Below are 14536 nucleotides of genomic sequence, written 5' to 3' on the forward strand. Positions count from 1 at the left end.
AGTCCTACTAGCGTAAAAAAAAAAAGACAATAAAACCATACTTCACTGGAGTCTTTGCCGCCGTGGAGGTCGCCGGCACACAACATGGTGCTGTCCAACAAGTTTCCGTACACTGCAGGATCTCTGCAGCTTTGCTGGGAGATTAGAGAAACGACAACATCCAACAAGTGGTTGCTGTACGGCGCTGACGGCGGGGAACAAACACGGTCATTCGTCCATCCACTTGACAATTTGAATGAAATGTGTGAAACGACCTTATTACCGTCTTCGTTCCGTCCCCATCCCGAAACGACGCACTTCTTTCCGGTAGGGAAATTCTGATTGGGTAGACAGACGGTGCGGACAACTCTTGTTTCCTTGGCACACTGATCTCTGTCCATGAACTTGAGGCGAAGCAGAGCTACACACACAGGAAGAGCAACTAAGTCAAACGTGTAATAAAACCCATTTTCCTTGCTTGTTGAGCAGCTGAAGTTTCAAGTTGTTTTATTACTCCCAAATTGCACCAATTTTGCACCTGAGAAGCACGGTTTTTAGCAGATCAAAAACCCTGCGTGGTGTGCTGCACCTTTACTTACCTATGTCACTGTAAAGAGCCTCAGCGGTACTCCTGTAGCCATTATAGACTATGGTCTTTATCACAGGGATGATCTGGCCTTTGTCCTCCGCTTCGGACAATTTGACCCCTCCCAGCTGCACTTGGTATTCAAACTGATTGTTTCTTAAAAAAAAAAAAAAAAAGGTTACCTCCAAGTCAAAAAAGGGTGACATGTGGTTCATACAGTATGGGAGAAAAAGGTTGGCTGCCGCAGTCATCGCATCTCACCACCAGGGGGTGCTGCCTCACAAAGTGTGGAATAGAAATTTGCAAGATTAGAATCAGAGTTTACCAGGGGCGCTACAGGGTGATGGTGGGGTGGGGGGTTGGGACGGATAGACCTGTTAAGTAATCTTAACAGACGAAGAGAAGCGAAGTTTGCCTGATCTACAGAGAACCAATAAAATGTGTCACTTTCCATGTCTCTGGACATTAAAGGCCTACTGAAATGCGATTTTCTTATTTAAACTGGGATAGCAGGTCCATTCTATGTGTCATACTTGATCATTTCGGGATATTGCCATATTTTTGCTGAAAGGATTTAGTAAAGAACATCGCCGATAAAGTTCGCAACTTTTGGTCGCTGATAAAAAAGCCTTGCCTGTACCGGAAGTAGTAGACGAGTAGCGTGACGTCACAGGTTGTGGAGCTCCTCACATCCGCACATTGTTTACAATCATAGCCACCAGCAGCGAGAGCGATTCGGACCGAGAAAGCGACGATTTCCCCATTAATTTGAGCGAGGATGAAAGATTCGTGGATGAGGAAAGTGAGAGTGAAGGACTAGAGGGCAGTGGGAGCGATTCAGATAGGGAAGATGCTGTGAGAGGCGGGTGGGACCTGATATTCAGCTGAGAATGACTAAAACAGTAAATAAACACAAGACATATATATACCCTATATATTAGCCACAACACAACCAGGCTTATATTTAATATGCCACAAATTAATCCCACATAACAAACACCTCCCCCCTCCCGTCCATATAACCCGCCAATACAACTCAAACACCTGCACAACACACTCAATCCCACAGCCCAAAGTACCGTTCACCTCCCCAAAGTTCAAACAGCACATATATTTCCCCAAAGTCCCCAAAGTTACGTACGTGACATGCACATAGCGGCACGCACGTACGGGCAAGCGATCAAATGTTTGGAAGCCGCAGCTGCATGCGTACTCACGGTACCGCGTCTGCGCATCCAACTCGAAGTCCTCCTGGTAAGAGTCTCTGTTGTACCAGTTCTCCACAGGCCAATGGTAAAGCTTGACTGTCATCTTCCGGGAATGTAAACAATGAAACACCGGCTGTGTTTGTGTTGCTGCAGCCGCCCGCAATACACCGCTTCCCACCTACAGCTTTCTTCTTTGCTGTCTCCATTGTTCATTGAACAAATTGCAAAAGATTCACCAACACAGATGTCCAGAATACTGTGAAATTTTGCGATGAAAACAGACGACTTAACAGCTGGCCACCATGCTGTCCCAAAATGTCCTCTACAATCCGTGACGTCACGTGCCGGCGTCATCATACCGAGACGTTTTCAGCAGGATATTTCGCGCAAAATTTAAAATTGCACTTTAGTAAGCTAACCCGGCCGTATTGGCATGTGTTGCAATGTTAAGATTTCATCATTGATATATAAACTATCAGACTGCGTGGTCGGTAGTAGTGGGTTTCAGTAGGCCTTTAAACAAAAATTAGAAGGGAACTCTTCGCTGCGACAAAATTGCCTTCATGACACTGACACCATTCGTTGTCTTCCTCTGTTGTTTTGGGTCACTCACAGACATCCGGAAAAGAGACACTTAGCATGTGCAATCTACCCATTAACCGTTTGCTTGCCTAACAGAATTGCTATTGCGACATCTAGTGGATTTATTTAGAACAGCAGGTTATTTAATGAAAAATTGCATCTCATTTTGATACTTAGCAAGTTATACTTTGGTGTTCACTTATGTTTATATTTTCAGTCTTACAAACCTAAATGGGGGAAGAATTGTAAAGAAATAAATCTAAGGAAGAAAAATCATTCAAATGAAGCAACAGCAATCCTCAACAAAAACTAGAACCTTTTTTTCCCCTCATACTGTTAACTAGCTGCACGCGCTGGAAATGAGTAGCGACGGCAGAATAATGAATTTATTGACAATGCAGTGTGAAAGCCGATGTGTTTACTTTGTAATCAGACAAACGCAGTCTCAAAGAAATATAACCCGCGGAGGCACTTTCTGACAAAACATCCACATTTTAATGTCCGATCCCTGAGCCCCTGGGCTCTTCAAACTCAGCCTTCTTCATTATGTAGTTCAATAGCCCTGACCTAACGCCACTGAACATTCGCATCAGTAATAAACAATTTTCGAGTTAAATACCCACGAAATGAGCTACCTCGTGTAGATAAGAGTTGACTTTGCCACTGGCACTACAAGGAAGTCATTATTTTAAAGTAGGGATGTCCGATAATGGCTTTTTGCCGATATCCGATATTCCGATATTGTCCAACTCTTTAATTACCAATACCGATATCAACCGATACCGATATCAACAGATATATGCAGTCGTGGAATTAACACATTATTGTGCCTAATTTGGACAACCAGGTATGGTGAAGATAAGGTACTTTTAAAAAAATTAATAAAATAAGATAAATAAATTAAAAATATTTTCTTGAATAAAAAAAGAAAGTAAAACAATATAAAAACAGTTACATAGAAACTAGTAATTAATGAAAATGAGTAAAATTAACTGTTAAAGGTTAGTACTATGAGTGGACCAGCAGCACGCACAATCATGTGTGCCTACGGACTGTATCCCTTGCAGACGGTATTGATATATATTGATATATAATGTAGGAACCAGAATATTAATAACAGAAAGAAACAACCCTTTTGTGTGAATGAGTGTAAATGGGGGAGGAAGGTTTTTTGGGTTGGTGCATTAATTGTAAGTGTATCTTGTGTTTTTTATGTTGATTTAATTAAAAAACAAAAACAAAAAACATACCGATAATAAAAAAAAACGATACCGATAATTTCCAATATTACATTTTAACGCATTTATAGGCCGATAATATCGGCAGGCCGATATTATCGGACATCTCTACCAGTAACCCTAACCCTAACCCTCATATGTTCCCAGAGTGTCCAAATTACTCTAAATTAAGTCTTTGTTACTTACTGTACAATATGCTCCCCATACTAAAGTGTTACCAAATAAACAACTGAATGGTCATCCTCCAAGTTTTGTGATTTCATAATTTTTGCCTGCAGGGGTTACAAATATTTGACCCAGTGTAATTGAGAGAAAACACCAAATACATGTTTGAAAGTGGTCGCATGGTAACATTACAAAGAAAAGTGAATATGACATTAATTAAGTGTGTTGAGTAGTACCTACATGCAGTGGGCAGCTGTGAGGACCCAGCAGGAGGCGATGAGGCTACCACCGCAACGATGACGAAAGTCTTGCTGTGAGTTATCACGTCGAGCTTGCACCGACGCCTGCCACGGGTGGGCGCTAGGCGCGGCCTTGCTCCCGCCGTAGATCCTGGGCAGGGTAAGAGGATGGGATACACCGCACTGGGAGAACGGGGGAGAGTCTCGGCTCACTTTGGGCGGCGGGGTGAGTATCAAGTGTTCTAACGGAGGAAGGCGAGAGTTAGCACAATGTGTGTGTTTGAGGGGGGGCGCATACTCTTGTGTGCTTATGTAGTGTGAGAAATGCACCTTGGTGACACTTCTTCACGTAGCAATAGCCCCAATCCAGCTGGCCATTCCTTTTGACGTAACACCACGGCTCGTCTTCCTTGTCTGGGTTCCTGAAATACATGGAAGAAAAGGACTCTCCGTCCGAGCACTGCCACATGGCCCCTCCAACTCGCCCCCTACTCTCTCTGCCTCCCCTGCCTTCTACACTTCGTCTCTGCCTTCGTCCCCTCTTGTCGATTGCATGCCACAAACATTGGTCCAAAGTAAGGTCTAGAGGATTTGACAATTTTTTTTATAGTGTAGCAACAAGGTTGTTAACATTTTTGGGGAGCAAAAAAGGGACTTTATGGTGTGTGTGCCCTTTGACAGTTGAGCTTGCCGTTGCTGTTGTGTTGTTTTGATAATAGAGATTGTTGATGAATTACCCCATTTAGTGTCTTCAAAGTGTGTTTTTTTTGACGAAAATATGGAATAAATAATTATAAAAATAAAAAAAAGATTTCGATACCAATTTTATTGGCTTATTTTATGCTTATTCAATTACATTACACATATATTTAATATCTATAACACTACACTATCTTCAAAACTGTATAAATTAGGCCTGCCAAATGATTAAAATATTTAATCGCGATTAATAGCATTGTTCTTAGTTAACTCAAATTAATCGCAATTAATCGTAGATATATTTTATTTTTCAGGGTACCCTAGACAGATAATTTTCAAGTTTTAAAACTTTGAACGGACAATTAATTTGCTTTAAATTAATGTGTTTTAAGCATTATGCTTTTTTAAACAGCTCAACACAAGAAGGACAAACATGATTTAATGACAACCACAAAAAAATTGCCTACTGCATGTTGGTGTCTGGCCAAGTTTTGTGTTTTGTAGAAATACACAGTTTCTACTCCTGCTTTAGGAGCACTTGCATGCAGAGAAGGAGCTACACTTAAGTTAAAGTTAAAGTTAAAGTACCAATGATTGTCACACACACACACTAGGTGTGGCGAGATTATTCTCTGCATTTGACCCATCACCCTTGATCACCCCCTGGGAGGTGAGGGGAGCAGTGGGCAGCAGCGGTGGCCGCGCCCGGGAATCATTTTTGGTGATTTAACCCCCAATTCCAACCCTTGATGCTGAGTGCCAAGCAGGGAGGTAATGGGTCCCATTTTTATAGTCTTTGGTATGACTCGGCCGGGATTTGAATTCACAACCTACCGATCTCAGGGCGGACACTCTAACCACTAGGCCACTGAGTAGTGGATAACAGTTACACGCATAAATAACACAACATGTTGATTGTTATGATCATGCTTTCATTGTCAAAGATGTTTTTATAACATCCATCCATCCATTTTCTACCGCGTGTCCTTTTTGTGGTCACGGGGGGCTGGAGCCTATCCCGGCTGAAACTGTGATATTTCTACCTGAATAAATGCTTCTGATATTCTGTACATTACATGTTGTATAAGTTAGTGGTATTCATATTGCTATATATATATATATATATATATATATATATATATATATATATATATATATATATATATATATATATACACACATGCATACATACATATACATATATACATACATACATACATACATATATACATCCATCCATTTCCTACCGCTTATTCCCTTCGGGGTCGCGGGGGGCGCTGGAGCCTATCTCAGCTACAATCGGGCGGAAGGCGGTGTACACCCTGGACAAGTCGCCAGCTCATCGCAGGGCCTATATACATACATATATACGTTAGGTCAGGAAAAAATACATAGGCTATTTCATCCCTACAAGCCTGCTTCGCAGGTTTCTCTGCTCTTCAGGGGATTTTATTGGCCAAAGAAGAGCACAGAAACCTGAGAAACAGGCTTGTAGGGATGAAATAGCCTCTGTGTTTTTTCCTGACCTAACGTTTATTTCGCTCTACCCTGGTATTGAGCACTGTATAACGGATAAACCACAGAAACCATGACCATATATACAGTATATATATATACAGTATGTACATGTATACAGTATATGTATAGGCTATGTGTGTACTGTATATATATATTGTTACTTTACATGCAGTTGGCTTTTAGCCCTCAGACACATTTTTTTAGCCAAATGCGGCCCCCAAGTCAAAACGTTTGGACACCCGTTTTCTGGAAGGACTCACAACTTCAAAAGACATGCATCCATATTAGAATATTGAATATTTTTAAGCATTTTCCTGCCAATACATTATATACAACACTTGACTGATAACGAACCATGGAAAAGTATTTGCTAATTTACCACCATTCAAAGTGCAGAATTTTGATGGTAGGTGAGAGAGAGACAGAGAGAAAGAGACAGAGACTAGACTCTTCCATTCAGGGTTGAGCTGTCAAAGGGCCTTAAGATTGTAGACCTGCACATGACTGGAATGGTATTTTCTCTTTTCCGACTTTCTCTAATGTGTGGCGCCCTGTTGCGTGGGAGTCAACTACCTGCAGTGGTTAAGGTCGTCCAGGATGCTGGAGTTGTAGTAGGTGTGGAAACCTCTTTCTTGCTGGAGCGAAATGTGGACGGAATACCAGTTAAGGCAGTCCTCCCCTCGCTCGGTGGTACTGACGACGCCTTGATAGGAATGCCCTTTGCCTTCGTAGCACCCTGTGGGGGCTAGGCGAGCACACACACACACACACACACACACACACACACACACACACACACACTGGTTATCATTTGGAATGGGGACCACATTTTTGATCATCACTTGTGGGGACCACCCTTTCTACAGGTTGTGGAGGCATAAAAAAATGATGTAAAATGGCCACTGCCCAGTTAGCTCATACACGTCTTTAAAATCTCTGGATTGATGAAGTAATGTGCTGATCATTCTTACTGGGGACCCTGGGGAAAAAGAGTTAATATGGTTCATGGGGACCGAATTTAAATAATTTTGCATAATTCACACAAATTTGTACGTGACTACTGAGGAGGACCATTTAAAAAACAAAAAAAAGTTCAAATTAAATATGACATGATCCTCAGAATACAGCACAACAGCTGTCCTCTTATACAAACCCAGTTTCCATATGAGTTGGGAAATTGTGTTAGATGTAAATATAAACGGAATACAATGATTTGCAAATCCTTTTCAACCCATATTCAGTTGAATGCACTACAAAGACAACATATTTGATGTTTAAACTCATAAACTTTTTTTTTTTTTTGCAAATAATAATTAACTTAGAATTTCACGGCTGCAACACGTGCCAAAGTAGGGGGCATGTTCACCTCTGTGCTACATCACCTTTTCTTTTAACAACACTCAATAAACGATTGGGAACTGAGGAAACTAATTGTTGAAGCTATGAAAATGGAATTCTTTCCCATTCTTGTTTTATGTAGAGCTTTAGTCGTTCAACAGTCCGGGGTCTCCGCTGTCGTATTTTACGCTTCATAATGCGCCACACATTTTCGATGGGAGACAGGTCTGGACTGCAGGCGGACCAGGAAAGTACCCGCACTCTTTTTTTACGAAGCCACGCTGTTGTAACACGTGCTGAATGCAGCTTGGCATTGTCTTGCTGAAATAAGCAGGCGCTTCGATGGCAGCATATGTTGTTCCAAAACCTGTATGTACCTTTCAGCATTAATGGTGCCTTCACAGATGTGTAAGTTACCGATGCCTTGGGCACTAATGCACCCCCATACCATCACAGATGCTGGCTTTTGAACTTTGCGTCGATAACAGTCTGGATGGTTCGCTCCTTTTTGGTCCGGATGACACGATGTTGAATATTTCCAAAAACAATTTGAAATGTGGACTCGTCAGACCACAGAACACTCTTCCACTTTGCATCAGTCCATCTTAGATGATTTCGGGCGCAGAGAAGCCGGTGGCGTTTCTGGATGTTGTTGATAAATGTCTTTCGCTTTGCATAGTAGAGCTTTAACTTGCACTTACATATGTAGCGACGAACTGTATTTAGTGACAGTGGTTTTCTGAAGTGTTCCTGAGCCCATGTGGTGATATCCTTTAGAGATTGAGATTGTTTTTGATACAGTGCCGTCTGAGGGATTGAAGGTCACGGTCATTTAATGTTGGTTTCCGGCCATGCCGCTTACGTGGGGTGATTTCTCCAGATTCTCTGAACCTTTTGATGATATTATGGACCGTAGATGTTGAAATCCCTAAATTTCTTGCAATTGCACTTTGAGAAACGTTGTTCTTAAATTGTTTGACTATTTGCTCACGCAGTTGTGGACAAAGGGGTGTACCTCGCCCCATCCTTTCTTGTGAAAGACTGAGCATTTTTTGGGAAGCTGTTTTATATCCAATAATGGCACCCACCTGTTCCCAATTAGCCTGAACACCTGTGGGATGTTCCAAATAAGTGTTTGATGAGCATTCCTCAACTTTATCAGTATTTATTGCCACCTTTCCCAACTTCTTTGTCACATGCTGCTGGCATCAAATTCTAAAGTTAATGATTATTTGCAAAAAAAAAAAAAACGTTTATCAGTTTGAACATCAAATATGTTGTCTTTGTAGCATATTCAACTGAATATGGGTTGAAAATTATTTGCAAATCATTGTATTCCGTTTATATTTACATCTAACACAATTTCCAAACTCATATGGAAACGGGGTTTGTAGGAAGTTTCACCACTTAAATGTTAAAGCAAATCCTACATCTTCTGTGACATTACTGAAAACTGCTATTTAGCAGTAATGAAGTTGTCTGCAACTCCAACTACCATATATAGAAAGATGGAAATCACTTCTTCAGAATGGATCTGACTATCATTTAAAAAGGTTTCCCTTTAGGGGACCTGTTTTTTTGTCCCCATTCCGTCAGAGGTCCCCTAAAGGTGACTGTGTAAACAGAGCGATGTCCCCATTAAGCAAGCATTGCCAGAACACACACGCGAAATGAGCTACCTAGTGTAGATAGTTGACTTTGTCACTGGCACTACAAGGAAGTCATTATTTTAAAGTACATTTCTTTCATAGTGTCTTCTGACCAGTAAGCAAGTAGACAATTACAGTAGGAGGAAATTCACATTGGCACAAATAATGGGCGCTTACATTTTTGTTCTTTTCACCGTTAAACAGCAATACCAATCTCAGTTAAAACTTAAGGTACAATTTTTTGACGCAACAGAGTTGAGAGGATGGGATATACCGCACTGGGAGAACGGGGGAGAGTCTCGGCTCACTTTGGGCGGCGGGGTGAGTATCAAGTGTTCTAACGGAGGAAGGCGAGAGTGAGCACAATGTGTGTGTTTGAGGGGGGGCGCATACTCTTGTGTGCTTGTGTAGTGTGAGAAATGCACCTTGGTGACACTTTGTCACGTTGCAATAGTCCCACTCCAGCTTGCCATGCCTTTTGACGTAACACCACGGCTTGTCTTCCTCGTCTGGGTTCCTGAAATACATGGAAGAAAATGACTCTCCGTCCGAGCACTGCCACACGGCCCCTCCAACTCACCCCCTCCTCTCTCTGCCTCCCCTGCCTTCTACACTTCGTCTCTGCCTTCGTCCCCTCTTGTCGATTGCATGCCACAAACATTGGTCGAAAGCAAGGTCTAGAGGATTTGACAATTTTTTTTATAGTGTAGCAACAAGGTTGTTAACATTTTTGGGGAGCAAAAAAGGGACTTTAAGGTGTGTGTGCCCTTTGACAGTTGAGCTTGCCGTTGCTGTTGTGTTGTTTTGATAATAGAGATTGTTGATGAATTACCCCATTTAGTGTCTTCAAAGTGTGGAATAAATAATTATAAAAAAAAAAAAAAGATTTCGATACCAATTTTATTGGCTTATTTTATGCTTATTCAATTACATTACACATATATTTAATATCTATAACACTACACTATCTTCAAAACTGTATAAATTAGGCCTGCCAAATGATTAAAATATTTAATCGCGATTAATAGCATTGTTCTTAGTTAACTCAAATTAATCGCAATTAATCGTAGATATATTTTATTTTTCAGGGTACCCTAGACAGATAATTTTCAAGTTTTAAAACTTTGAACGGACAATTAATTTGCTTTAAATTAATGTGTTTTAAGCATTATGCTTTTTTAAACAGCTCAACACAAGAAGGACAAACATGATTTAATGATAACCACAAAAAAATTGCCTACTGCATTTATACATATATGTATATATATACACTGTATATGTATATATATACACTGTATATATATATATATATATATATATATATATATATATACTGTATATGTATACATATATGTGTATATGTATATATATATATATATACACATACATACATATATATATATATACATATATATATACATACATACATATATATACATGCATACATACATATATATATATACATATATATCATACTTGCCAACCATGAGACCTCCGATTTCGGGAGGTGGGGGTGGGGGTGGGGGCGTGGTCGGGGAGGGGCGGGAGTGGATGGGGGCGTGGTTAAGATATATATATATAAGAAATACTTGACTTTCAGTGAATTCTAGCTATATATATATATATATATATATATTTTATTACATATATATACTGTATATATATATATATATATATATATATATATATATATAAAAGAAATACTTGAATTTCAGTGTTCATTTATTTACACATATACACACACATAACACTCCTCTACTCATTGTTGAGTTAAGGGTTGAATTGTCCATCCTTGTTCTATTCTCTGTCACTATTTCAGAACACACACATTATACAAATATACATTATAAAATCAATAAGAAAACGGGAGCTCTATTTTGGGAGTCTGAATTAGGATCAGAAGTACTTATACAAACATTGCGTACTCACGTCGCCATTTTGTATTGATTACTGCAGCTGTGCACTGGATTCATTCACAAATACAAACTACAACTCACAAACACTTTAGAGTTAGGCTCCACCATCAGAATGTGTACTTAAACTTATAAAGATCACATGGATATTATTCAGTGAGTTAAACTAACCTGTTATAGAGGAGAAAAAAGCACACAGGACGTTTCAATTGTTCACAGACTGGTCGCTCTCATCAGAATGACAAGACACTTCCGGTCTGCAGGTGATAGCATTCAATTGGGAAGAAACGCCCTACTGCCCCCTACTGACCAATGTGAATACTGATAAATGTGTAATGACAGCTCCAAAAACGAATTCAAACCACAAAATAAAATAAATAAATCAACACAAAAATGTGACACATTATGGGTGGGTCACATATGCATGTACAGTAGATGGCAGTATTGTCCTGTTTAAAAGTGTCACAACATTGCTGTTTACGCAGACAAACTGCTTTACAGTAGACGAAAACTTGACTGCTGTTGTTGTGTGTTGTTGCCGCGCTGGGAGGAGGTTAATGAAACTGCCTAACAATAAACCCACATAAGAAACCAAGAACTCGCCCTCCATCATTAGCTGTTTCTATTGTGGGAAAGCGGACGTGTGAACAGGCTGTCAACACGTCACTCAGGTCCGTATGGAGCTGGAGGGGGCGTGGCCTCCAGCTCCGCCTGAATTTCGGGAGATTTTCGGGAGAAAATTTGTCCCGGGAGGTTTTCGGGAGAGCCGCTGAATTTCGGGAGTCTCCCGGAAAATCCGGGAGGGTTGGCAAGTATGTATACATACATACATACATATATACATATATATATGTATGTATGTATGTATAAGTGTATGTATGTATACATATATATACACTGTATACAGGTAAAAGCCAGTAAATTAGAATATTTTGAAAAACTTGATTTATTTCAGTAATTGCATTCAAAAGGTGTAACTTGTACATTATATTTATTCATTGCACACAGACTGATGCATTCAAATGTTTATTTCATTTAATTTTGATGATTTGAAGTGGCAACAAATGAAAATCCAAAATTCCGTGTGTCACAAAATTAGAATATTACTTAAGGCTAATACAAAAAATGGATTTTTAGAAATGTTGGCCAACTGAAAAGTATGAAAATGAAAAATATGAGCATGTACAATACTCAATACTTGGTTGGAGCTCCTTTTGCCTCAATTACTGCGTTAATGCGGAGTGGCATGGAGTCGATGAGTTTCTGGCACTGCTCAGGTGATATGAGAGCCCAGGTTGCTCTGATAGTGGCCTTCAACTCTTCTGCGTTTTTGGGTCTGGCATTCTGCATCTTCCTTTTCACAATACCCCACAGATTTTCTATGGGGCTAAGGTCAGGGGAGTTGGCGGGCCAATTTAGAACACAAATACCATGGTCCGTAAACCAGGCACGGGTAGATTTTGCGCTGTGTGCAGTCGCCAAGTCCTGTTGGAACTTGAAATCTCCATCTCCATAGAGCAGGTCAGCAGCAGGAAGCATGAAGTGCTCTAAAACTTGCTGGTAGACGGCTGCGTTGACCCTGGATCTCAGGAAACAGAGTGGACCGACACCAGCAGATGACATGGCACCCCAAACCATCACCCAACCATGCAAATTTTGCATTTCCTTTGGAAATCGAGGTCCCAGAGTCTGGAGGAAGACAGGAGAGGCACAGGATCCACGTTGCCTGAAGTCTAGTGTAAAGTTTCCACCATCAGTGATGGTTTGGGGTGCCATGTCATCTGCTGGTGTCGGTCCACTCTGTTTCCTGAGATCCAGGGTCAACGCAGCCGTCTACCAGCAAGTTTTAGAGCACTTCATGCTTCCTGCTGCTGACCTGCTCTATGGAGATGGAGATTTCAAGTTCCAACAGGACTTGGCGCCTGCACACAGCGCAAAATCTACCCGTGCCTGGTTTACGGACCATGGTATTTCTGTTCTAAATTGGCCCGCCAACTCCCCTGACCTTAGCCCCATAGAAAATCTGTGGGGTATTGTGAAAAGGAAGATGCAGAATGCCAGACCCAAAAACGCAGAAGAGTTGAAGGCCACTATCAGAGCAACCTGGGCTCTCATAACAACTGAGCAGTGCCAGAAACTCATCGACTCCATGCCACGCCGCATTAACGCAGTAATTGAGGCAAAAGGAGCTCCAACCAAGTATTGAGTATTGTACATGCTCATATTTTTCATTTTCATACTTTTCAGTTGGCCAACATTTCTAAAAATCCCTTTTTTGTATTAGCCTTAAGTAATATTCTAATTTTGTGACACACGGAATTTTGGATTTTCATTTGTTGCCACTTCAAATCCTCAAAATTAAATGAAATAAACATTTGAATGCATCAGTCTGTGTGCAATGAATAAATATAATGTACAAGTTACACCTTTTGAATGCAATTACTGAAATCGACGTCCCACTGGGGTGAGTTTTTCCTTGCCCGTATGTGGGCTTTGTACCGAGGATGTCGTTGTGGCTTGTGCAGCCCTTTGAGACACTTGTGATTTAGGGCTATATAAATAAAGATTGATTGATTGAAATAAATCAAGTTTTTCAAAATATTCTAATTTACTGGCTTTTACCTGTGTATATATATATATATATATATATATATATATATATATATATATATATATATATATATATATATATATATATGTGTGTGTGTGTGTATGTATACATATATGTATATGTATATATATATATATATATACTGTATATGTATACATATATGTGTATATGTATCAGAGGTGTGGACTCGAGTCACATGACTTGGACTCGAGTCAGACTCGAGTCATGAATTTGATGACTTTAGACTCGACTTGACAAAATGTAAAAAGACTTGCAACTCGACTTCGACTTTAACATCAATGACTTGTGACTTCACTTGGACTTGAGCCTTTTGAATTGACATGACTTGACATGACTTGCTACTTTCCCCAAAACCCAAAGATGAAAAAGTTATTCGAGAGCGCTCCGTATTTTTCATTGTGTACTTGTCTATCAGCGTTGCGTGTGTCAGCTGGTGTGGTCTCAGTACAACAGCCAATCAAATTAGATCTACTTTGTTTTCATCACACAGCATTCATCCAATCAAATTGCAGGACAACCAACGAAGAAGACATGTCCAAACCACACGCCAGTGAACAAAAAAATGATACCTAAAATAATTTTGTTTGGGTATAAAAATTACGAGGTGGTCACAAAACGGTTTGCAGTATGCAACACATGCGGTTCGAAAATTACTGATGGAGAGGCAACAACTTCCAACTTCGTCCGGCATTTGAAGTTGCACAAAGAACGGTAAGTTTTGAATGTAAGATAACGTTTAGTGGCTAAGTAACGTGACTTTTATTTGCTGTGTAGTTAAATCAGTGAGGCT

The 14536-nt window shown here is 40.3% G+C and overlaps 1 protein-coding gene across 1 annotated transcript in view; it reads right to left on the reverse strand.

Annotated features, from left to right (window-relative positions):
* Positions 1 to 14536, reverse strand: part of LOC133610437 (tissue-type plasminogen activator-like) — a 31336-nt gene that overhangs the window by 6325 nt on the left and 10475 nt on the right. The window contains exons 6-12 of the mRNA XM_061966700.2: positions 9627 to 9718; positions 6788 to 6959; positions 4328 to 4419; positions 3999 to 4239; positions 579 to 721; positions 263 to 400; positions 42 to 184 (exon numbers count right to left, since the gene is read on the reverse strand). Coding sequence (XP_061822684.2) covers positions 42 to 184; positions 263 to 400; positions 579 to 721; positions 3999 to 4239; positions 4328 to 4419; positions 6788 to 6959; positions 9627 to 9718 — 1021 coding nt within the window. The remainder of the gene's footprint in view (positions 1 to 41; positions 185 to 262; positions 401 to 578; positions 722 to 3998; positions 4240 to 4327; positions 4420 to 6787; positions 6960 to 9626; positions 9719 to 14536) is intronic.

The sequence above is a fragment of the Nerophis lumbriciformis genome, linkage group LG11, assembly GCF_033978685.3.
Source record: "Nerophis lumbriciformis linkage group LG11, RoL_Nlum_v2.1, whole genome shotgun sequence".
Taxonomy (NCBI): Eukaryota; Metazoa; Chordata; class Actinopteri; order Syngnathiformes; family Syngnathidae; genus Nerophis; species Nerophis lumbriciformis.